Genomic DNA, 27,234 nt, shown 5'->3' with positions numbered 1-27,234 from the left:
CACCGGATTTAAAGAATTCGACATTGCAATAAAATACACAAAACTCGCTAACCTAACCCAACCTAACCTAACCATCACCTGATTTAAAGAATTCGAAATTACTATAATATCCACAAAACTCGCAAACCTCACCAAACAAACCAACCTAACCTAACCATCACCGGATTTAAAGAATTCGACATTGCAATAATATAAACAAAACTCGCTATCCTAACCCAACCTAACCTTACCATCACCGAATTTAAAGAATTCGACAATGCAATAATATCCACAAAACTCGCAAACCTCACCAAAAAAACAAACCTAACCTAACCATCACCGGATTTAAAGAAATCGACATTGCCATAGTATCCACAAAACTCGCAAACCTCACCAATCCTAGCCCAACTTAACCTAACCATCACCGGATTTTAAGAATTCGACATTTCAATAATATACACAAAACTCCCATACCCCACCAAACGTAACCCAACCTAACCTTTCCATCGCCGGATTTAAATAATTCGACATTGCAATATTATACACAAAACTCGCTAATCTAACCCAACCTAACCTAACCATCACCGGATTTAAAGAATTCGATAGTGCAATAATATACACAAAACTCGCTTACCTCACCAAACGTAACCCAACCTAACCTAACCATCACCGGATTTAAAGAATTCGACATTGCAATAATATACACAAAACTCGCTTACCTAACCCAACCTAACGTAACCATCACCGGATTTAATGAATTCGACATTGCAATAATATCCACAAAACACGTTTACCTCACCAAACGTAACCCAACCTAACCTAACAATCACCGGATTTAAAGAATTCAACAGTGCAATAATATATACGAAACTCGCTTACTTCACCAAACGTAACCCAACCTAACCTAACCATCACCGGATTTAAATAATTTGGCTTTACAAAAATATACACAAAACACGCAAACCTCACCAAATGTAAACCAAACCTAACTTCGAATTAACTTAACTAAAGAATTCGACATTGCAATAATGTACACAAAACTCGCTATCCTAACTTAACCTAACCTAACCATCACCGGATTTAAAGAATTCGAAATTGCAATAATATACACAAAACTCGCATACCTCACCAAACGTTACCCAACCTAACCTTACCATCACCGGATTTAAAGAATTCAACAAAGCAATAATATACACAAAACTCGCATACCTCACCAAACGTAACCCAACCTAACCTAACCATCACTGGATTTAAAGAATTCGACATTGCAATAATATACACAAAACTCGCATACCTCACCAAACCTATACCTTACCTAACCATCACCAGATTTAAGGAATTCGTTATTGCAATAATATACACAAAACTCGCATACCTCACCAAATGTAACCCAACCTAACTTAACCATCACCGGATTTAAAGAATTCGACATTGCAATAATATTAACAAAACTCGCTAACCTAACCCAACATAACCTAACCATCACCGGATTTAAAGAATTCGACAGTGCAATAATATCCACAAAACTCGCAAACCAAACCTAACCCAACCTAACCTAACCATCACCGAATTTAAAGAATTCGACATTGCAATAATATACACAAAACTCGCTATCCTAACTTAACCTTACCTAACCATCACCGCATTTAAAGAATTCGACATTGCAATAATATACACAAAACTCGCATACCTCACCAAACGTAACCCAACCTAACCTAACCATCACCGGATTTAAAGAATTCAACAGTGCAATAATATACACAAAACTCGCTTACCTTACCAAACGTAACCCAACCTAACCTAACCATCACCGGATTTAAAGAATTCAACAAAGCAATAATATACACAAAACTCGCTTACCTCACCAAACGTAACCCAACCTAACCTTACCATCACTGGATTTAATGAATTCAACAAAGCAATAATATACACAAAACTCGCATACCTCACCAAACGTAACCCAACCTAACCTTACCATCACCGGATTTAAAGAATTCGACAGTGCAATAATATACACAAAACTCGCTTACCTTACCAAACGTAACCCAACCTAACCTAACCATTACCGGATTTAAAGAATTTGAGATTGCAAAAATATACACAAAACACGCAAACCTCACCAAACGTAACCCAACCTTACCTTACCATCACCGGATTTAAAGAATTCGACAGTGCAATAATATCCACAAAACTCGCAAACCTCACCAAACCTAAACCAACCTAACCTTACCATCACCGGATTTAAAGAATGCAACAAAGCAATAATATCCACAAAACTCGCAAACCTCACCAAACGTAAGCCAACCTAACCTAACCATCACCGGATTTAAAGAATTCGACATTGCAATAATATACACAAAACACGCTAACCTCACCAAACGTAACCCAACCTAACCTAACCATCACCGGATTTAAAGAATTCGACATTGCAATAATATACACAAAACTCGCATACCTTACCAAACGTAACCCAACCTAACCTTACCATCGCCGGATTTAAATAATTCGACATTGCAATAATATACACAAAACTCGCTAATCTAACCCAACCTAACCTAACCATCACCGGATTTAAAGAATTCGATAGTGCAATAATATACACAAAACTCGCTTACCTCACCAAACGTAACCCAACCTAACCTAATTAATCATCAAATTTATTTAATACTTTAACATGGATCTTATACTATTATACCTATTTATGTACATCTAAGATACTATTCGTGACTCTATTCTGTAATTTTTGTTAGAGTAACCTACCTACAGAAAAGATCCACAACACATAAGATGTGGTCGGGCAATTGCATTTTATATGATAACTGCCTCCACCACATCCACTATTCTATGAAAATAGCATTGAAATCAGTGGAATCCAATCTTGGGAATGTTTATCGACTTGGAAATAATCCACCTTGAATTTGTTAGACCAGCATACAATGAAATCCATCCCGGAAAAAAGGTTTATGGATAAACCTTCATCTGATATTGAATCCACGGGGTTATATTTGTATTCTTCAGAAAAGTTGGACATGATAGAGGAGGAGGGGTAGTAGATGTTAGATGTTGTTCAGCTATATCAACGGCTTCGAAGAATAGTGTATACTGACTCATTAGTGAATTATATATGTGACATATAATATGTCGCAGTATACAGTACACAAACGTCAAACGTCAAACGTGAAAACGTAAATAAATTTCTGTTGGTATGTGTGAGTGTAACGACCCGACCCCTGGTGGCGACTAGCGGAAACTAGTCGAAATCGGATGGGAAACTTTGATATGCATGCGGGCCTTTTACATTTAAGGGCCCAAAAGGTTTTCAAATAAAAATCTTAAAAGTCTTCTTAAAATTATTCATAATACTAATAAGAAATACTATTAAAATTTTATGCTCCAAATTTGATACGCAACACATTGCGTGTCGAATTGTCACCCATCTGTACTCCTTCTCACGACATTCAATAGTTTTCTGTAATGGTACAGTAATAATTATTGTCTGCAATTATCTATAAAAACGATGTTTAAATAAAATGTTTTTGAAATATGTAATTGCATAATTTGCGACTTTGAAGGCGAGGAAAAAGAATATTTAAATTATGTGAGTTAATTACTAATTAAATTTTAATAAAAAAATATTGGGGGTCTTTTTCTAACATTTGAATGCAGGCAGAATTTTCCTAGTAACGCCACTGTAACTAAGGGAAACATAAACATATTATTTTAATACTGGTCATAAAATTTGAATCGGATCGGAAGATTCTTATATAGCACAGGCAATGATGTTCCAAGACTATTTGAAGCCCTTATGGTAAGTTCAAATCCGCTTCCTCTAGAAATATGATACAATCGAATTTTTTTTTTCATAATTATAATTGTGCTAGTGGTTTTACCCGGCTTCGCTCGGCATTTGTAACATAAACCGCTTAAACATGGCTATTCTAATAGTAAACATTAATTTGTTTTTTTAATAAATTTATTTGAATTGAAAAAAAATTAACGGCAGGCAATCTGAAATGAATTACACACACACAACCGTAACTGAAAAAAGAATCCTGATCTGGAACTAAAAAAAGGAATTCGGATCCAGAATTGAAAAAGGAATCATGATCCGGAACTGAAAAATGAATCGGGATCTGGAATTAAAATATGAATCAGCATCGAAAACTGAACTGAAAAAGGAATCGAAATTGTCCTATAGAAAATTAGATTTTTTCAATACGTCACGGATTTTACCACCCAAATCTTATGTTTAAGTTCAAAAATAAGGAAGTACATGTATACATGGTCATGTTTTAATTAAAGTAATTAGGATGTATTCACCTAGATCGGTTCATATTAATTGTCGTTTCATTTTTGAATGGTAAATAATTATTTATGCGCATTTCAATGTTAATGGCTCCTATATGGGCTTAATTATACTTGATCATAAAAATCTAATATAATTTGCCAAATGTCACCCCTCAAAGTTGTGGCGTCCTTAGACATTGCTTTACTTGCCTATTCCCACGGGCCGTCCCTGGGCAAGCTGAACCTTTTCAAAAAACCTTTTTTTTGAAGTATGTATTAACTTTTAAATAGTTATCAAGAGAGCGTGTAGAGTTAGTAAAACTACTCAAGTTACATTATATTAACACTGCTTTAATTCCGATTCCAATTCTTACCATTCTGTTTCATTAGACTATTCGTAATTATCTGATCATAAATCAAATCTGACTATTCCGAATTCAGCTTGAATCTTACTATGGCTTAACTGCATTTTCGAATACTTCGCATTGTTGGCGAACTAGTATGTAAATAAATAGATAAATCGCGAACTTTTAAATTACATAAAATCACAATTGAATGCGCATTCCAGCAAGCCCTTGATAATTCAAGAGTGCTAGTGAATAATTTAGTATATCTTAAAAACAACCAAAAACTCAACACAATGGGTTGAAATTCTCACTACTAAAAGCAACAACAACACCAAAAGGCATGAACCTACTAATGATGTTAATGGGGCACTAAAACTTAGAGGTATATATTATACTAAGACTCGACACAAATTAAATTAAACAGTACAGACGTAGTTCTATTGCATCCAAAGTTCTCTAGCGTGTAACCCACTAACATCAGTGGGAAGCCTTGAGATTTACCCAGTGCTGGTTTTTCTGTTTGGGTAGTGGGGCGCCAAGCACCGAGGCGCGGTAAACCAGACTAGCATCATTCTGCGTTGGTCCGTCTTCGGTTGCACTTCCTACCTCCGTTGAACTTTCATTCACTGTTGAAGATCATGTCTTCTACCACCATTGCTATCCTGGCATTCGCTCTGGTCACCATTTTGATACCATCGGGTAAGTTCTTTCTCGGTTTTTCATCTCATACACGTTGTTTGGTGTCGATATTTTTATTTTGAACTAGGACACAAGCCCAGCCAAAAATGAAAGTGGCTAACGTTCGATTTTAAATTCCAATTTAAGTTCTCATGATTTATCAATTTGAATTGCTTCTGATCACTTATGATAGGTGGAAAGACTTGCTTATCTTATTTATAAACTTTTGTTAAACACTTCCGAAACATTTTTTTTATTGTAAATGCATCTAATATATATGTACATAATTTCGAAAGAGACTTTGTATATATGTATGTTTTTTTGGTTCGTAGAATCTGTGAAATTCAATTTAATAAAAAATAATATTCAAATTTTTACTAATAAATTAGCCATATTTAAGCGGCTTATAAATACAAATACCGAGGAACTCGGGTAAAACCACTAGTATATTATATATTGACAATTTTTTTATTACATATAACCCAGAAAGTATTTCACTTTCTTTAATGTAAGAAACTTGAACGACATTTTACGCAAATAATACACAAATCCTCAAACGCGACATTGCCTAAAAAGTGGTCAATTTTCGTTTTGCAAATGTTTTATTTTAATTCTATTTGCGTTTTTTAAAAAAATGTTCTTTATTTCATTATAATTTGCTTATGTCATCGAAATTCAAACAAAAAAATTGAAGGCTGATAATTACGCATTTTCTTTATTTAACGCTTCATTTATATGAAATTAAATTCAAATAATAATGCTAAACTATTTTGTACAACTTGTACGATGACTTATGTATGTATAAATAGATAGCAAAAAAATGAAATTCAAAACTTTATGATGTAGGAAGATAGATACAACAATTGACTTTTACTATAATGACAATTGCGTACAAAATAATTACGTTAAAAATTCGAAACCAATCCTAAAATGAGTCGTGTGTTGCTCAAAGAAGTTTAACACAATAATATAAAAGTAATTTTGTGGTATGAAACTTAATTTAAACTAGTTTATGTTCTCAAAACTATAGGAAAATATTTTTTCAAACTTCGAACCGTTTAAGTAGTCAAACAACTTTGTACTTCTTCACTTCCATTCTGGTTATATTTATTTATTTCCATGTTGAGTTTTTTTGTTGTACTCACACATCCATGTATTGAATGAAACCTGTGCCTTAATGAATCGTTAGCGAAGTGAAGTATAGAAGAGCCTTGTAAAAAAATGCCACTGGTATTCAAAAACTAAGCAATAACAATGCTCTTGTAAACATGTTCGTCAGTAAATATTATAAAATACTCATTTTGACCACAAATTAAGCTGAAGAAAGAATTAACTATATCAATTAATATACCTATGACCAAAAACAGAAATTTTTTTTTGATAAAATTCTTTCTTGGACGGTGAAATACGGTTTACCGGTAACTAAATTACTATAAATAGACGTCATATTTTGACATTATAATAAAAAATATATCTATGTATTTTATTGACCTATCAAATTAATGTCAGTTGTGGTTTGTTTAATAGACTTTAGTGCGTTCAGAATAAGTGAGTGAAAAAGTTCGTTTTTATGGTGTGTTTTTCTACTAACCACAATTATTTATTTCGTTTTCAAACTTAAAAAGTATTTCGTTTTCGTTTTCGTTACCTCAAGAAACAACGGTTAATTTCATTTTCGTTTCGTTTTTAGTCCCCGGTTAATACCAGTGAGCGGCGCTAGGATGCACCAGCTCGAAATAAATGGTTACTTTTGTCAATTTCTATTGTTTTTTCTTTGCTCTCTAGAGAGCAAAAAAAAAGTTAACACTAGAAATTAACAATAGGAACCGGTTTCAGCGCATTTTCGCGCCTATCTCTGGTTATAACGTAGACAGCGGAGGGTGATTACTGATTAGGGCAATATGGTTTTTGACGTTATAGCTATTGTGAACTTTGTGGTGTTTTTTGCTCTCTTGTATTCAGCATTGTTGGAATGTGTATTGTCATTTGTCATTGTCCTAATGAGTACACTTCGGCGTTGGCTAGGTGCTCTTTAAATAACAATAGAGCTCTTCAGTGGTTAACAAAGCAACAGAGCAAAAAAGTATGGTTGGACAATAGTGAATCATTTTTTGTGAAAAGCATCGTCCGAACGCCAACCTTTGCTAATAAGTAATGAGCAGAGATCGGCTCACAAGTTGCTTTTGCCCACAAAAAATGGTTCACTATTATTAATTACTATTGTCAACCATTTTTTTGCTTTCTTGCTTTGAAGGACAACAGTAATTGAAATTTTTTGTGGGCAAAAGCAACTTGTCCACCGATCTCTGGTAGTGAGTATCCGTTCCTTAGTATAAGCCGACATTAAAAGCTATTTTCCATATTTTTCCTAAACTTATTGTAGGTGGGAGTAATAACTTTAAATTTCTTTGTAAATAGCGTAAGGTCAGTTTCATCTTTGATTCAAGAATTAGTAATAAAGATAAAGATGATTAATAATTCCATTTATAATTTATTCAACTTTTCATATCATTAAAGTCAAATGAATAAAGGAATCATTGACTCTTTTTGAATAAGATAAATCTTCATTTTGGTAGGTTATCTTTTTAATGAAACTTTTGTCATTATTTTTGACCTTAATTAACATTAAAATTATCAAATTATTCTACACAACTTACTGAAACTCGCAGAACAAGTAAATAATGAATAATTTAAATATATCTTACATACATACATGCGTACATAATTGTATGTAAAGATGTGCACAAGATTTGATTCGTATATTTCATTGAAATATCGTTACCTGATATTCAATAAGTTTTATGCTCCATTGGACTAGGACTATAAATGCACGTTTCTAATTGATTTTATCTCAAAGAATTTATTAATCTTCTCAGAATATGACTGCATTGGTCTGTGATTTTTTTAAATTTACCTACTATTATCGTTCAAAGGGTAGTCGAAGACAAGTCGAGATCTGTATAACTTTCAACTGTTGCATCACTGCAACGTGCAACTGTTGCATACGACCATATACTGTTGAAATGAAGGTTGAGTGCGTTGCGCAATACATATATTATACATAAATAGGTATATCTGTTATAACATCTACAATTGTATCAGGTAATCGGTCGTGACATTAAAAACTGTCCTCATACCAAAACAACTATGTTATTTGGAAAATAATCGTATCGCGTTATTGGTTATTATATCGCGTATGTTAAGGTTATCATTGCAGCACATTTGCACTAAAATATGTTATTGGTAATGCATATTTGTGCGCACATATGTAAACAACAACGGTCAACATATCTTTTAAGAAATGTCATAAGCATATAAAACTCATTTAGATCTGTCGATGTCAGATTTGTTTTGATGACTTAAAACGTCCAATTTTTCCCATATTTATGCTAGTTTTCATCTTAATAATTACTTTGTATATCAATCCATGCAAACGTATGTACTATTACTCACCAAAGCATGTGAGTTGCTGTCGCTATGTGTGAGCTTTTGACATTAATTCGCATATTTTGCCATTTATCGGCCCGGAAAAATAGCCCTATTTCCAGACAAATCAGGTATTTATCACGACATTATATTACATATATGTAAGTGACCATCTCTAAAACATTTCGCCCTGCAAAAAAAAAAATGCCCCTCTTTTAAATAGCTCACTCGACCCAATCGGTGTCCGCCCAGCAAATCAAACGTCAAATGGGTTGCCAGTAATGAATAAAACCAACCCTAACTTAACCTAACCTAACCTAATCCTTAAATAAATAAGTGTTGGCTGCTAAGACATTACTATGTGTTTCGATGGATATTACGATGTGTGGACCATGAGAAGAGTGGGAATGGACAGGAGCGGGGCGAAGCCCTATCACCCAACTCTCAAAAATTATAATTTCGCTGATAGTAGCCAGTGAAAATGTAATTGGTTATGATTTCACTGAAACGTCAAATTTTATTTTTGTTACTGGCAACCCATTTGACGTTTGATTTGCCAGGGAGACGCCGATTGGGTCGTGCGAGCTATTTTAGAGATGTTAATTTGACATTAAATGTCGTTTTGACATACATATGTCGTGTAATTTATTTTACAGCCGTGCTAAAAATATGTCCTTTGGTAATCACATCATTAGAATCGGTCTCCGTGACGAGACAGAATGTTAAACGACAGAAAACGCAAATATCGGAAGGCAAAGATCGAAAATCGAAAGATCTTACATAAGTCGAAAGATCAAAAAAAAAAAGGTGTATGGTAAACGGTACATACTCACGTACACACTCACTTAATTTGCGCGAGCAAGATACAACAGGAACAAGAGGAACCGGCTTTTCCTCCCGTATTAATGTGCGCGCGCAGAATACGGGAGGAAAAGCATGTTCCTCTTGTTCCTGTTGTATCCTGCTCGCGCAAATTAAGTGAGTATGTACCGTTACCATGCACCCTTTTTCTTTTTGATCTTTCGACTTAAGATTTTTCGATTTTCGATCTTTGCCTTCCGATATTTGCGTTTTCTGTCGTTTAACATTCTGTCTCGTCACGTAGACCCCATTAGAATATATGTGGGTTTGCTGCAAATAATTGCACACCACCAGCCTGCATGCTCATTTCGATTGCATTTTAACTGTTTGAATTTCAGCATGTACGAAAGACGAGATATTCATGGGGTTGCGCAGATGATATTTCGATGTACATTGATGATTGGCAATTCTTAAAATTGAGTTGGATCTTTCTGGCAAGTTTAAAATGGCAAAAGCCGAGACAAAAGAATTAAATGAGCATGCGGGCGCTTGGTTTGCAATCGTTTGCAGCGCAGGGAATATATGTACATATGTATATAAGAGTATTGTTAATAAACAAAATACATATTTTCAATGACATTGTATGTATGTAGGCATGTGCTTTTTTTCATTGTCAAGTACTTTTTTTACTGCGGGTACGCATTTTCTACACATCGTACTGATATTCTAGAATTCTGTTATACGCGTTTTATGTACATGTGTATAACGCACATGTCCGGAATCGATTGAAGTGCAGATTGACAGGTGTTGCGCCTGAAAATATCCTGAATTGTTAAAATACGGTGCCAGGCACTAGTGGCGATGCGGTATCATGTGTGTGAGTATAGTATATACATACATATGTATGTAGGTACATATAATACAAAGAAGTGCGACCCACCCACCCACCCACCCCTAACAAGAAGGTAGCTGAGAAATTCGTGTACTTTTTTTTTATTATAGGCCTAACTTTCAGGTAATTAGGTCGAGTGCCCTAGTTATGTATGTGTGTAGCGTTTTGGCAATTACACTGTTGAAAAATATGTATATTTCATTTGTATGTGGATTGGAGTTTAGGCATCAAACTTTGGAGTTGTAGTATTTAATAATAGTATTGAAATAATGTGTTTTAAAATGTGATTACGTTTTGAGAAGGCTTGGTTGTTTATTGAGTTGAATCATGTTCTTCTATACAGGTTGAGTTGAAAAACTTAGGATTGATAGTATGTATAGACATTTCATCGCACGACCGATATAAACGATCGACCTGGACTCACATACATACATACATACATATGTACATATTACCCAAGGTTTGGCCAGAAACACTGGATCAGGGCTCAAACAATTGTTAGCATTAAATACTAACCACTGAGCTATGTATGTTGGTGGTTTAATCTCTTGGATACTATTAATAGATATATTAAATTCTTCCGTCTTCCATTATTTGTGTCCCACTATTGCTTCAATCATTTCAATCAATTCACTATATTTGCCAACTTTTATCGTGCTTCTCACCTATTGTATAGGTTCATATTCCTATTTCAATCTTTTCTCATTTTTTCCAAGCATATACCTTCTCATGCATCTCGTTCATTCTATTGTAATGCCCATGTACTCATTGTATGAACATATCTACATATGTAAATATGTAGGTATTTCATTCCCGTATACCTAGATTTACCTTTACCTGCCTGTCGAATACTCGCGCTCTGATGTTTCAAGTACAAATAATTGAAATTCTGTATTTTGACATTGGATCCGTTGAGCAAGTTGAATCATTGAAATTGATTAAAAAATAAAAGGATTTATAGCCAACATAGCGCAGATTATATCGCCCCTATATGCACTCAACATAACACGTGCTTATTAAAATACAATTTAAATTTAAACATATAGAGAATAAATTTAATATTTCGTGTTTATAAACGTAATTGAAAGAGAACTTTGAGTCAATCAAATAAATATGTAAAGTGAATCAATGACGTGTAAGTTCAATGATTACTATATTTATGTACATAGTCATACATACATACATACATATATGCATTGAAAATATCGCATTTATAAATAATGCTGAAATTATTCATTAATTTATTTTTTTCATATATAAAAATATGTAAATATGTATATATTTACCCAATTATATTTACAACTATGTAAATGCATACATACATATGTACATATGTATATACATACATAGGTAAATCCAAATAATAAACGATTGATAAATTGTTTAACTACCGATAGGGGCTAACGACATTTATTAAATTTTCGTCAATTATACTGGTATGATCATAAGCGACGCTGCATATTGAAAGATCGATACGTCATCGATTATATTCACACATTTAAAGGTCAAAAGACGAAGAATTTTATGATGATATAATTCGATTGATCTAATGAAAGGGTGGATTTTAATAAATACGGGGGTGGGATTTTTAACCGTCCATCTTTTCATGTTCTTCTCTGTATTGTTTACCCTTTCGACCCGAGTCTCAATTTCGTTTCAGAATAAATCTATGTATAAACTATGTATGTATGTAAGTGTACATCTCAGGATCGCGTGCTAAATTTCAATAATAGTTTCTTCGCCTCACATTATCATTGTATACTTTTAGTGGTTTAAAGTTTTTTCAACAGCTAGCTATGTAGCTTAGCTATTTGAGATTGGTGTAGTAGTACGTACATATATGTATCTATGTATGTAAATATACTTTACTTAAACAGTATAAAAAACTCATACAAATAAGAAAAACTACATACAGAAGTGCAAAAATATATGCACTTATTATTTAATATGGTTAACTCAACACCTTTTCGTTTTATAAGTAAATGGCGGCGAGTCGCGGATGCTTTGCAAATAAAAATATTAGGGGCAGCGCCCCCTGCGGTGCCCCCGACAGAGCCCCATGGGTGCTACGCCCCCTGCGGATTATTTGTTCGATGACGTCAGAACAATAGACTGTTGACGAAAAATACGTGTGTACATAAATACATCGATGACGTCAGAACAATAGACTGTTGACGTAAAATACATAGGTACAAGATATATGGGTCTACGTGACGAGCCAGAATGTTAAATTACAGTAAACACAAATATCGGAAGGCAAAGATCAAAAATCGAAAGATCTTAAGTCGAAAGATCAAAAAAGAAGGGTGCATGGTAAACGGTACATACTCACGTACATACTCACTTAATTTGCGCGAGCAGGGTACAACAGGAACAAGAGGAACAGGCTTTTCCTCCCGTATTCTGCGCGCGCACATTAATACGGGAGGAAAAGCCTGTTCCTCTTGTTCCTGTTGTATCCGGCTCGCGCAAATTAAGTGAGTATGTACCGTTTACCATGCACCCTTTTTTTTTGATCTTTCGACTTAAGATCTTTCGATTTTCGATCTTTGCCTTCCGATAATTGCGTTTTCTGTAATTTAACATTCTGGCTCGTCACGGAGACCGAAGATATATACATATATACACGAACAAACTTTAGTGTTTTATATAGTAGATGATATTGAAGTTTGATTTGTCTTAAAGCCTTTCATGATACTACGTAATATGATTTGCATAATATGACAACATTCTGATGAATTCTCGACCACGCCCAAGCATGTACCTACATTGTAGAAGGGTTTAATTGAGTGAGTACCTGCACGATTTAAAAAGTCCTACGCAGTTCTGAAATTGTAAACTACAAGTAGGCAATATGCGATGACTGTAAATAAAGTTTAAAATGACAATCACAAAGTCGGAACATATGTACATACACTTGATGACTACCTGTCAAGTGATAATAATTGGAACGAGGTGCAAAAGAGTCGTTAGCGTCGTCCAAAAACACACTTCACTATAATGATTCATTCATGCGCAAGTCACAAACTTTGATACTACCTATGTATGTATGTACCTAGGTGTGTATCTGCGTGTTTTTCTATTTGGGTCACGCGAGTGTCGTTAGCCCTTCGCGTATTTCCCTAAGCAGTACTGATAGTTTGGTCGATAGCACCCAAAACTTTCATTGTTGTCCTGTCTTAGGAGGGGTCCAATATACGGAATTAGTTCAAGTATACTAGCGATCAACCGCAAACACAATTTGTACTGTTACTAACAAAAATATCGTTTGTCAAATAAAATTTTGGGACTACATCCGCCGATTTGTATGCAGGAAAATCTAAAGGATCGGACAACTAAATCGGAAATTTCAGGCATGAAATTACAACTTCATACATACAAAAGCTCGTATTAAAATTAAAAAATGATAGAAAGCATATACATACATATAATAAAAGTGGTATTCTTTTCATTAAGATTTTCAAACTGAAAATTAGATCATATTTATTATGAGGCAATAGGAAATGTGCACACGTAGATAATTACGCTCGCAAAATTTTGAGGCTAGGCATTTGAAATTACATCCGAAAGTGAACAACTTTCGATTAACTTTCTCTTTAAACGTTACAGTATTTATTGTTTGACGAGTTTCTATCGTTTGAAAGTGATGAGAAACAAATTGGTTCATCGCAAAATCTGGCGATTAATCTGGAAGAGAGGTAGAGATAAATGGGATCAAAGTTGAAAGCTAAAAATTACCATTGTATGAACATGTTTTAATTATTGTAAATGTTAAATAGCACAACAGGAAGTTGCTCCGTATACATATGTATGTAAATCTGTACTATGTTATGTTGATGAGTAACAGATTTGTACTGGGTAAATTACGACGACGATGATTTGCTATTGAGTAATAAAATCAGAAACGATATGATGCTGAAAATTACAAAGAGCGTGATGTATCCTCAATTATGGCGTCATTTGTATCGAGACAATTACACGAACTCGGCGACTATGACGAATTTATGTTTAAAAAATCGTTTATAATTGCAAATTTTTACATTCCAAATAGGCCAATGTCACAGCGATCGCTTCACGGTGGTATCTTATCCCAATAATCAATAGTTGAAATCTCACTTTTTATGAGAAACGGTAGTCCTCATCGAGTGATTTTGTTGCGCGACCATGTATGCAGTTGTATGGAGCATGCAACACCGGGCAACTTACTGGTTTCCCAAGCCATAAAATCATCTGATTAGCGAGATCAGTTTCCGACGTTCGGTTTCCTCGTGGTGATTTTATTGCTTGAGTGACCAGTATGATCCCTCAAGATGTATAGTGTTGCATTGAGGGGTGCCACACTCGGCGACTAGTCACACGAACTCATGTCACTAGTCGCCGAGTGTGGCCCAGCTCTTAACTGTTTCGAATTTATGGCGTTAAAGCCTAACCTAACCTTACTTAACCTCTCCATCTAACCGGGTATCAACTTATAGTTGATCTGTTGACCAGTTGCAATAACGTGTATTAGACGGAATACATTCCAACTAAACAAAATATATTACAACTGAAAATACACTTCAACTATAACGTTAGTTTGGTACCTAGGTCGTATGGAATGTATTCTAACTAGACAAAATATATTACAACTGGAAGATACACTTCAAATGTAACATATACATACCTACAGCAAAATGCACCTCATATGAGGCCCCATAAATTTCTATACTTTTACAATTTTTAGCCTATAAGGAACGGGATGTCACATATTCAATTATTGATCAATTGTTTTTTTTTTAATTAGTCCTTAACCATTTCTAGTAACCTATATTCGTTTTACATACATAATTGCCTGGTCATAATTTACTATTGCACTTGTACAATAATAGTAATCGTTCTCGTTGAACCAGTTATCGATAATTGCCGGTTGAATCGGTATCTACTATACTATAAATATAAAAAAATCAAATGTTGCGTAAATCTTATGATATAATATCCTCTGCATTTTAAAATAAATATAACATGTTTTTGAAAGTAAAGACGCACACAGATGAAGCGATTCACCGGTCGTAGAGATCGCCTCATACAATATGTGTATGGTAGCTAGCGATTTTACAGTGACAAATCGCCTAACTTTGGTTGGAATTTAATAATAATTTTGGATGTGTGTGAATTGGGACAAGTTGGTTCACTAGAAAAGCAATATGAATGTTAATCTGTAAATGATTTTATTTTTCTGCTCGGTTTTTCCTCTAAATGTGATTTCATAGTATTAAAAATCTTAATATATGTACGTACATACGTAAACTTATATTTATTATCATATTATAATTACATACATAACAATACATGCTATAAAATCCAATCGTCAAATGATTGGATGCAATTTTAATTTTGTTTTATGAAGTTAACAGTCGTTTTCTGATAATGTTATCAGAATTGTTCAGCATATATGATGTATTATGCACATTCATAAGAGGTTGAGAACTTCGCTGTAATATGCAACTCTGTATTTTCATATAAAATCAAAAAACCATATAATGATCATGCATTTATCAAATTCTTCAATAAACACATAGTATAAATATACATACTAATTAAAACATTCCAAACCAATAAAATTACAAAATGTTCGTATTCAGTAAGATGGCGGTGAAGATTTTCGTATAATTTTAATATTCCGCGAAGCATGCATATTTATACAAATACGTAGAATCCATTTTTTTAATACTCATACATATTTACTTTCCTTCTTTTATGAAATAATTTTAAATCTTGAAAACGAAATTTAATAAAAATCGCAAAAGCAGTCGATGCATGTAATACTGCAAGTCAGATAGGATATCAAAAAATTTTTTGATACATTTGAATGTACTATTTGAATATCTGAACTTAGCTTGATAATATCACCATGCAAGCATATCATTAATGATGTCAGCAGCAACTGGGCCCGTTCATTAAATTTATTTATGTATTGTGAAAAGTCACAATGTTCACGTTGAAATGAAAAACGGTGAAAAGGGTTTACGGTGAAATGATCATGAATCTAAATTGCAGATCTCCGTGAATATTTTTAGGAGACCACAGACAAGGCGAGACGGCCATTTATCGAGTGATAACTTATCACTGATAAGTTGCTCTGTAAATTGCATGCTACGGTGATTATCGTAGCAGGCAATCCTACGAGTTAAGGTCTATTCATACTAGCACAGCACGTACCGTCAACTGCACGTGACCAACAAGTACGGAAAGTATTCTTTGGTACATTCTATACGATAATGAATAGATCTTTAAAGTACATATGTACAAGCGATTTACCCAGCAACTGTTCTTCGTTTTTGAGAATCTTTTATCGGACAAAGATTATTATGTCAAAAGTAATTGTGGTGTCACATTGACAAAAAAATGCTTTGTCGTTTTTTCATTAAGGGCGAAAACACACTGTGTGGGACGTGGTCCGCGTTTTTTTAGATACTTTTAAACATGCGAAAAAAACGCAGCCCATATTCATCGTACAAAGTCCTAAAAATCACCCCCTGGAGTGTTTTCAGAGATATTTCATCCTTTTATGTATCCTTGCTTGACTGATCGATAACGGTGAATTCCATATTTGAAGAAATTTGTCGGTTGCATATGGATATGCATACACGTGCAACTTCCCAAACATATGCATTCTGCACGTGCACAGCGGGAAACCTAGGACACGTGACGTCCCATACCACTCAGTGTGTTTTCACCCTAAACCAAGCTACGGTCTAGCTGCGGACTCGGTTTTTGCTCTGATCACCTGACCGATTGTACCTAGTCATTGTGAACAAAAGCCTTATCAGTTGAAAGATTAGTTGCAGGCAATCGGCTGGATTTTCCGGATTTTCAGCGATACATTTCCCAATAAGTAGTCGAGACTACGTACCATGTCACCTATAGCATGGCTCAAAAAACACACACACCGAAAAAAATTTCATCATATTTCATGAATCAGCCCCTATTATCCATTGTCACTAAAAGCTCACACTGATAATGGTAATTTTTTACCATCTAACTAATACTATTAATTTCGTCGACATGATTTGGCAAATTCGTTCGCTTTGTAATGCGGTATTTTAATTTACGAAGCGTCGAATAAATTTCGGCAGTCGCGTATAATGTATCACACATGTGCTTATATATGAACGTAGTTTTAGAAAAATACTTGGAATTATGTAGTCAGAGCAGTCGTTTGAGGTGTCTTAAGTCAAGTTAATTAAGTTCCCAATATACTCAGATTATCTCCCCCCCCCCCCCCATTGTGGGGAGATAATTTGTCCATTTGACACTTGCCCCTGCGGGTATCTCGAACTATGACCATTTCACTCAACGTGGATTCTTAAATGTGAACAAACTGTTACATTTGCTACATACTCAATTCTAGGTTTAGTATCAGCTGTCCAAAAATTGATCTGAAATCATGTTTGAGATGATATATATAGAATTATTAGATATCTTTTGATTTTAAAACCTTTCTTTGACTTCGGACCTTTTGGAATTCGAACAAGAATATATATTTCGATGTCTAATTCAAAAAAAATATGCTCACACCATCAATTGTCGAATGAAATTCAATAAAAGGGAACGCAAATCAAGCGATTCTATTCAGTTCGTTAAAGCTCATGTCGAGGTCTACTTTTCATATTGATTTCGAAATTTTTTTTAAATCGTTCCAAATATTAAAATTGCGTAAAGCCTTTAAAAAAACATTAACGAGTTCACAGTTGACGAGTTCTGAACGTGGATAAGTTTAAAACAAGTCACCGATTAGTTTTAAACAGTTTTTTTCTCTTCTTCCTTTTAATAGCACCGACAATTGTCATCAATTGACTGCTCTTACAGTTAAACGAATTTGTATTTATTGACGTTAAATGTGTTCATTGACGTGTTCATGCGATAACATTGACGATTAATCATCGGAGGCAAACTGCAGAAAATCTCAAACTAAAATACCTGTGAGAAATTATTTAAAAAAAATTATAAAAATAATAAAGAGCGTGACATTGTGAATCACAAAATATATGTAAATATGAGGACCATTTTCTTTTGAATAATATTTATTCAGATGTTCAAATTTGCGATAAATATTTGTATATGTATATTATTGCAAAAAATTGCACAGCATTATAGTGTAATGACCGAAATTTAAAAAAAACAATAAGTATTTAGAGGTTAAATTGCTATTTTTACGTCGGTCAAAAAGTTTTCGGACCGGATCTTAGGCAAATAATGATTAAATATCCATTTTTTTTTGATCGGGTTCGTGTGCAGCCGTCACGATATGGCGATGTCAATACATATATTAGGACTGCTCCATGAACTGTCAGCTTCGATGTTATTGAAATAATATTGATAAATCGAACTCAAGCCTCCCGCTGGCTGCCAATAAAATGATATTTTATATGACGCTAGTATCCATTTTATGATTTTTAAGTGACGTAGAGTGACCACAGCACCACTGTGGCAGTTTAATGTTACACGCACAACAATAATAATAAGAAACTTTTTATTCCAGACGATAAGGAGATTAGTGCAATCCCCATCGTCCATATAAATCTAATATATAATTTCGAGATACTTTGTAACTATGTATATAAGGTTTTTAGGGAGCATAGAAAACAAATCATAGTTTCTATGACGACGATATCGATATCGTTGAATATTATTTTTTTTCGATTCAAATGAATTTAATAAAAAAACAAATAAATGTTTACTATTATGTAGATTGTTTTGCCATATTTAAGCTGTTTATATTACAAATACTGAGCGAAGCCGGGTAAAACCACTAGTAATATATATTTAGATAATAAAAATGAATGATAAAATAAATAAATATAATATAATGACCTAGTAATAATAACATATTTACATATAATAATAATTCTAAATAATAAATAATAATTAATTAATCAATTTAAAGTCGATTTATGGACATACAGTGGAAATGAGAAGACACAATTTTACGCACAAATACACGACGACGTAGGGAGGCCGCTCTCATCCTGAAAATGGCCTAATAAAGTAACAATTGTTTTTAATCCGATGTAATATGTATGTACTTTTTGTATATATTTTAATATGTACATATGTATGTATATATTTTCTTCTGAGATAATGCGGCCATCTAATTGGCTGAACGAATTCGCTAAATTTCGAAAAATATTGTAAGACTAGTCGAATGATATGATTCTCGCATAAGCATTGGAGAAAAACTATTGCGGTGACCTCGGTTCTTGTCTGATGATTGTAAGTTAACGTAAATTATGGAATGATTATATGAAAAAGATTATTTTCAGCACGATAGAAGAGTTTTTAGCACTGCATGAAACAGACAATAAAAAAGATGATACGATATTTCACATACATACTTGCTAAAACTTTTTTGTCGTTTAACTGTTTTGTGTCGGCTTGATAAATGCTATATAAACAATAATAATAGCCTTGCCAAACAAAAACTTTCGTTTCTTGGGAAACTGAAAATACCCTAAATATTTGTACAAAATAAATATGTACAAAAAATATGATCTCCGTTATTATTTTATTACAATATATAATATGTATACAATGGTCAAAAATCTGCTTGCATGTCTGTGGCCAATCACCTGATACATAAAAATATGGCAAGCAACAGCTGAAAAATAGGATTATGATGTCGTGGAATGTTCCAGAGTACAGTTCCAACATTGACTGTACAATTATCGACTGGACAATTTTTCTTCTGGGTTCACGGAATCGTGAACCATCTGTCTTGATGATTCAACACCATACATATTAACCTTTGCCATCATATGTATGTACTTCCTGTCCTGCGACCTCTGCTCCCTATTGTTTAAGATCTAAGCAAGCATTTTGAATCTCGCGCACGATCTCAAGTTATAAATATTTTAATACACATTGCGCTATACACACATTGTACACTCAGTGTATATTTTAAGTTGTATAGCGTGACAAATCGTTAACAATTGCATTCTGTGTGTACCCAGTTGCGCTTGAGTAATTGCGAACTTCAATGAGAATAAAGTCAAGGCCTGATGCTCGAAGGCATCCCTCGAATAGGACTGCAATACAACGAATCAAACAGCTTCAATTCATAAAAATCTAATTCAAAGTTTAAAGACTGGCCTTAACTATTTACTATGATACATTATGTTTGCTTAATATTTATTATTCATTAACTATTTATGAATAATTTTTCAGTGTTGCCAGTGACACAATCTCAATACACATCTTAATTTACTATTTAATAATAACATCATTAATATTTTTATTCATTGACTTATGAGTAGACTACGGATACTCATCAGGGAAAAATTGTTTTGTTATTTTATTTATTTATTTATTTATTTATTTTTATTTTACATATATACCAGGAAGGCCTTACAGGAAAATCCCAATGCGCCTTCCTGGCCAATTACAAATACAAATGCAGCATTTTTTATTATAAGTCGTTGAATTGCGAGACACTGAAAAAACTCGCAAATTAACGAGACATCTATGAATTGTACATAAATTTTATTGTACATCCATCAAATTTCAAATAGTGGTGACATAGTAGGTAGGAAGGATTTTTAGCCAATTTTTTTTTCCGGGAACCGTTTCAACAATGAAATCAGAGAAAATTGGCAAACTCTGATAGGAAACGATCAACCTGGAGTCACAAATCCAGGTCTGACCAACAGCATACTCTGAAAAATTCATTTTCATTCAGGGATAGAACCCGGCACCTTCTTGACAGTAAGCAGAAGCTTAACGTCCGAGCTATGCTGCTGGCTATATGGCTTATTATAAGCTTCGTAGATAAACCCTTTTTTTACTAACCTCTTATACGTTTCACCTGGTTTTTTACGTAGATAAAGTTTTTTTGCTTGTTATTTGTTACTCGGGATTGCCTTAATGGGTATCTTGTGTATATTTATATTTTTTAAATTTATATTTTCCCATGTTGATATTATGGGCTGCCCCTCAGCGACACCTATGGTATTAAACTTTTTCATATATAAATTTAAAGATTATAAATTTGAAATCATATTCAAATAGTGCTGAAATAGTGGGTAGGATGGTTTTGCCAATTTTTTGAGGAACTGTTTCAACAAAGAAATCAAATAACTTGGCAAACTCCGATAGCAAACGGTTGACATGAAATCACAAATATTCAATTCTGACATCACTACTACAGAAATACTTCTGAATAAATTATTTTCAATAGAGGCCAACCTAGGGCTTGAACTCGGGAACCTCTTGGTGGTTAGCATTAATACAACCACCGAGTTATGATGCTGACTTTATGACAATCTGAAGCCAAACTGAATTATTAAAGTGCAGTTCCATTGCGGAGACGGTGATTGGATAAATCTTCCCACATCCTCGTGCCATTTTTAAGCTGTGACCATTTTTACAAGGCTTTTCTATGTTTTATTTCACTATAGACATTCAGGGGTTCAGTGACGTCCCGCGACTACGTATGAGCCCTCCTTCGACATACATACATATGTAGTTCAAAGTGCCGTCCTCTTCAGAGATACGGTTGAAACGAATCTTATTTTCATAATTATTTATTTATTTTATTCTAAACAGACCATTGTGACATAACAGGAATTCCTAAAGCGCCACAATGGTCAAAAAATTATAATATCATAGATGGTTTAATAAGGGTAAGAGGGATGATAGATGACTTTTATTTAAAAAAAACTATATATATTTTACTCATAAATATGAGTAAAAATATTTTAAAAAATAATAATTTTTACACTTTTGTTATTTTTTTTTCTCTCTGAATGATTTATTATTTTCCTTTTGTTACTTTTTTTTTATTATTTTATTTTACCATATTTTCTGCTTTTGCTTTTTTCCTTTATTTACAGTTTACTTGTTTTTATATCATGTTTTTATATATTTTTCAAATGTAGGCCATTGTGGCGCATTAGGTTCTTCCTGTAATGCCACAATGGTCCAAAACTATTAAATAAATAAATAAATAAATAAATGCACAATTAATTGTTTTTTCGGATTTTTGAAAAAGTCTGATGTAAAATATGAGCTGTTATAAAATATGAGAGTATTTTCAAAAATCATACAGTTTTTCATATCTTCATCTAAATTGTGTTATATAAATTTTATTCTGCCATAATTTGCCGCCTGTAGGAATTGCCTTACCTGCCTGTGTCTTCGGGATGTCACTGTAGGGGGGGCATAACGATGGAGTTTTTGGGTTCCAGATGTTCCGTGATCGACATTTTAGTGACGTGCGCGAGATCGCTTTTTGTGGAATAATCACCGAACCAATTAAATCATATATGCAACAACATATTAATATAACATACATAACATGGCACTTCAGGTCAATCATAATAGCGTATTGACCTGCTTGCCTGAATAGACACAATGGTCGGGGAGCGCGAGAAGATTTGTGGTGCGACATTATATCGCTTGTCGCTGAAAGTTGAATTTGACCTCAAGGTTCGGTTACAGACTAAGAATGGAGTGACCGTTAACCTCCACCTCGAATATGCGTATGTATGTGTCGGTTGTTTTGGCGCCATTCTGTATACTGACAATGATACGAATAACTTACAACTTACTAGCTCAGATCTTTAAACCGGTTGTGCGTTTTGCGCAAAGGTAAACTGTGCCGAACTATAGTGCTGACGTAACAATCACTACGTGGGACGGTTACATGGAACCGGTTACACGACACACTGGCTCTCAAACATTGAAAATAAAACAGAATAATGATTGTAAAATCTTGTTTTTAGACATCGCCACATCGGTATGCAATACATAATAATAAAACTAATTTCAAAATTCTGATGTTACATCCGAGTGAACTTTTAGACTGCACATGAGGATTTGAGGAAAAATTTACATGTACATAAGTATCTACTTTCACAACCACTTACCAATAGGTAAGTCGGAGCTATGAACATAGTAGTTTATTCATACACGAACAAATCTGGCCAGTTAAAGTGTACACAAAAGAAAAAATTGACAAACGTACTAGTTTGTTCATGCACAAGCTATTAGGCATAAGCTTAAGTATTCTAAATCGTTTATCCCATCCTATATGTATATATGTATGTATGCTTAAACTTAAGGTCGCAATATTTTAAAAATGAGCGGAAACGGAAATTTCAGCAACGTTGTAATGTGGTTTCCTTGGGATTTCCATTTTAAATACTTGGCGTTTTGACATTTCACAGGTTTGACAGCTAAAAAGTTTTTACAGCTAAAAGTGGTGGGTCTAATTGTAGTTTTGATTGTTAAAGCAATTAAACTAAAACCAATAATTCGTGTATGAACAAACTACTATGATCATAAACGAACCGTAGTGAACACTTGGACTGTAACATATTCAAATACATACATATGTGCATAAGTCTATCGAATAGCAATGCCATATTTGGGATCAATAAAGTTGGCTCGTAATGCATCATCTTTGTTTTGTATAAACTCCAGCACTGACTCAAACAGTTTATAAAACCGATCCAAACAGACACCTCTTGATTAATCAACAAACTTCTGTATAAAACAACATGCGATCAAATTCTTCACCATTTTTAATACAAAACCGTCCAAATAATCTATCATTCAATTCATTGTGATTTTTTTGATTGCTTGAATCACATAATGAAACGATCTACATGTGTATGTAGATCGTTTAATTATGTGTTGTTCATCATCAACTAATTGTTGATGATGAACAACACACTGTACTATGAATGAAGCTCACTATTATACAGCAGATGAAATAATGAAACAAGATCGAACGATTTTCCTATTTTTCTTTTTTATTTATGTTTCCACCCCCCCCCCCCCTCCTTATTATATTCTTTGTTGATAAGGTTATGGCCAGAATTCGTAAACTGGAAGTAATAATTTTTTTAAAACAATATTTCATTATTTTATTTTGACATTTTACTTTATTTTTATCTTTTTGATATTTAATACATTTCAAGTTATAAAAAAAATTTGAACAAAATCCGACTACCAGAAGCAGAACTTTTGTCTTGTGCAAGTTTCCTTACATTTGCGCTCAATTTGTATGGAAAATGCTCTCATAGCCGGTATGTGTGAATTCGTATGTATGTTTCATTATCGAATTTTTTTTTTACCCTTCTTATAGTCCTCAGATACATACATAAAGTCATTTTCAATTTTTATTTAATATTTAAAAGGTGTGTTAGTAGCTTAAAAATCTACAAATGATCATAATATGTCTCGTATATTAAAGATATTATATATAATATGTACATGTATACAAAAAACATTTTTGTATACAATATCTGTACATGCTCCTATTTAAAGCAGATGAAAAGTTGAGAAAATCTCGAGATATTGCAAGTTGGAAGAGTGGAGAGTACCGAGAGAGTCGTATTATATTTGAAAAAATTAAATTAACAACAAATAAAAGCTATATATATTTTTATGCTCTCTTAATATTGGAAACGTGAAATATACATTTTCCATTTAAAAGTAGAGGGACGTGCTCCGGCTCGAAAAAAAAGCCACGACTGTTTGGCAATACTGATATTGACGATATTATTTTTTTCCTACTATTATATGTATACATTTAACCTTGAAATAGCGTTGTGATGGAACCATTGTAATTTAGGCAGAACTGCCCCCCCTACATCTCTTTTTTTTAATTTTACGCCCCGCATGCGGCCACGCTTCGTCGCTTTCGATGATACTTCTGTATATAACGTATAGTAACATCGAAAGTGGGTACTAACATTAATTAAATCGTATAATATAAGTGTGGAGGTGGGCGTGCCTTGAAATATTTTTATTTTGTGATTTCCTAACGATAAGGCTTCTCAAATGACAGAAACAAGCCAGTCTAAATTAGCAATTAAAGCCCCATAGTTATAAAATTTCGTTTAGGGTTTAAGTACATACATACTTTTAAGTGGTAAAAGCATAAAAAATGAAGAATTTTTATTCAAATTGTTAATTTAAAAATTACTTTTTCATTTGTTTTACTTGAAACATGAATATTAAAATATCATATATGCAACAATGGAACACTTCATGTTTGATTTACATATTAAGGCCAAATTTGTAATATTTAAAAAAATTCGATGCAATCCTGAAGGAAGTGTATAATCAATTTTTGCATTGTTCAAAATATGTATCCATAGTAGTTTTTGTGGTCTGTTTGCTCGTATGAAGTTGAATATTTTATACTGTTGCATCCCAGAGAAATGTTTATGTTAAAAGGGTTAACAATAGTAAAAATATACATTTTAATTTGTATTTATTTGTCATAGGAGTTTTATCCGGGCGCGGTTTATCCAGTTTGCGGATTATCCGTGCTTGAAAAATATTAATTATTTTTTTTAAATTAATTTAATTTTTTTTCTAATATGATTATGAGACGCACCGATTGATTCAGAGTATTCACAGCTAGTTTTCAAAACATTTAAAATGCTTTGAAAACTCAATCATGATTTAAGTGATCCAGGTTTTAAACGCATGGATGATGCAAATATCGTTTCTTTTGTTTCTCAAGAGGAAGAAAATGAGATTGACACTACAAGTGAAGGATACTTTAGTCATAAAACAGTACAACACTAGTACTAATTACTAACGGCCACTTATCTGAGCGTTTTTACTAATAAATAATGAGTATTAAAATTATGAAATAAAAATTTGTGTTGTAAATATGATATTATATTCGAAACCAAGTCAAAATTTGATAATCCGTGTTTTTCAATTATCCGTAACCTTCCTCCCCAGCATTAGCCCGGATAATCGAGTGTATACTGTATTTGTAAATATTTCAACATATATAAGTTACCAAGTTATTTCAAATAAAAATAAAACTTTCGACGTTGCGAAAGTAATGATTTGAATTTTATTTATATGTAAATACCTATATATACATTCTCATCTAGTATGAGATATGAACTGTCACCTCATTGTGGCCATACATGTAGTCAACTATTGTAAAATTTTGAACTCACGCCACCGCATATGTCGCCTACTATACATCCGCTCATGGAAAGATAGCGCTGAGCACGATTTTTCCCAATTCGCGTTGCCCCACGTTGGCAAATTTCCCAATTTCGCCTGAAATATAATATTAGGGATATTACAAAACGGAGCTGACTCACGCTTATAGATTTCTACGTGTCGCAACATGCCATTCGTTTAAATATTATGTTATTATTTTTTATGACACATACTCGTAAGAGCCATAAATGCATTGTGAACAATAAGCAGACTCATTCACAACTATATTGTTATTTCATTGATATTGACAAAATATATGTACATATCTCTGAATATACATACATACGTCCGTTTCATTTGTGACGATAGTCTTTCATGGAAAATTCACCATTTTCCATGAATTTTCCAGGACAATATGCTGGACAACTACAAGATAATTGAATGACCTTCGAATGAAAACATTGAAAGGAAACAGAAGCTATTAAATTTGCGACATGTTGCTTAGATATGCTATATTAGGTATAGCATTTTTTTTTAATAACAACTCTTATTTTTAATAGTCTAATTAGGTTATAGCTAACGCACAAACATATAAACTATTCAATTGACCAATTAGTTCATACACAATGAGCTGTGTAATGTATTTAAAAGCATTTTAAATATGCAATAAATGCACTACATACATATTTAAACGCCATTGAGAGTTTGAGCCCTCGATTATCTTGTGACAACAGTGTTTTCTTTCGTCAAACGCATTTTGGTGAATTTACATATGTTATTTTTTTACTGTAAATATAAAAACCAGAGATAGCTGAACGGATTCTCATGAAAAAAAATTGATTTTATTTACTAAATTTTTTTCTAAAA

The 27,234-nt window shown here is 33.3% G+C and overlaps 1 protein-coding gene across 1 annotated transcript in view; it reads left to right on the top strand.

The window, feature by feature from the left end:
* The first annotated feature begins 5,116 nt into the window (after nucleotides 1-5,116).
* Nucleotides 5,117-27,234, top strand: part of LOC143921197 (UPAR/Ly6 domain-containing protein crok-like) — a 31,666-nt gene continuing 9,548 nt past the window's right edge. The window contains exon 1 of the mRNA XM_077444388.1: nucleotides 5,117-5,312. Within this exon, the coding sequence (XP_077300514.1) occupies nucleotides 5,252-5,312 (61 nt within the window). The 5' untranslated portion in view covers nucleotides 5,117-5,251. The remainder of the gene's footprint in view (nucleotides 5,313-27,234) is intronic.

The sequence above is a fragment of the Arctopsyche grandis genome, chromosome 13, assembly GCF_051622035.1.
Source record: "Arctopsyche grandis isolate Sample6627 chromosome 13, ASM5162203v2, whole genome shotgun sequence".
Lineage (NCBI taxonomy): Eukaryota > Metazoa > Arthropoda > Insecta > Trichoptera > Hydropsychidae > Arctopsyche > Arctopsyche grandis.
This window is presented reverse-complemented; position numbering and strand designations above follow the sequence as displayed.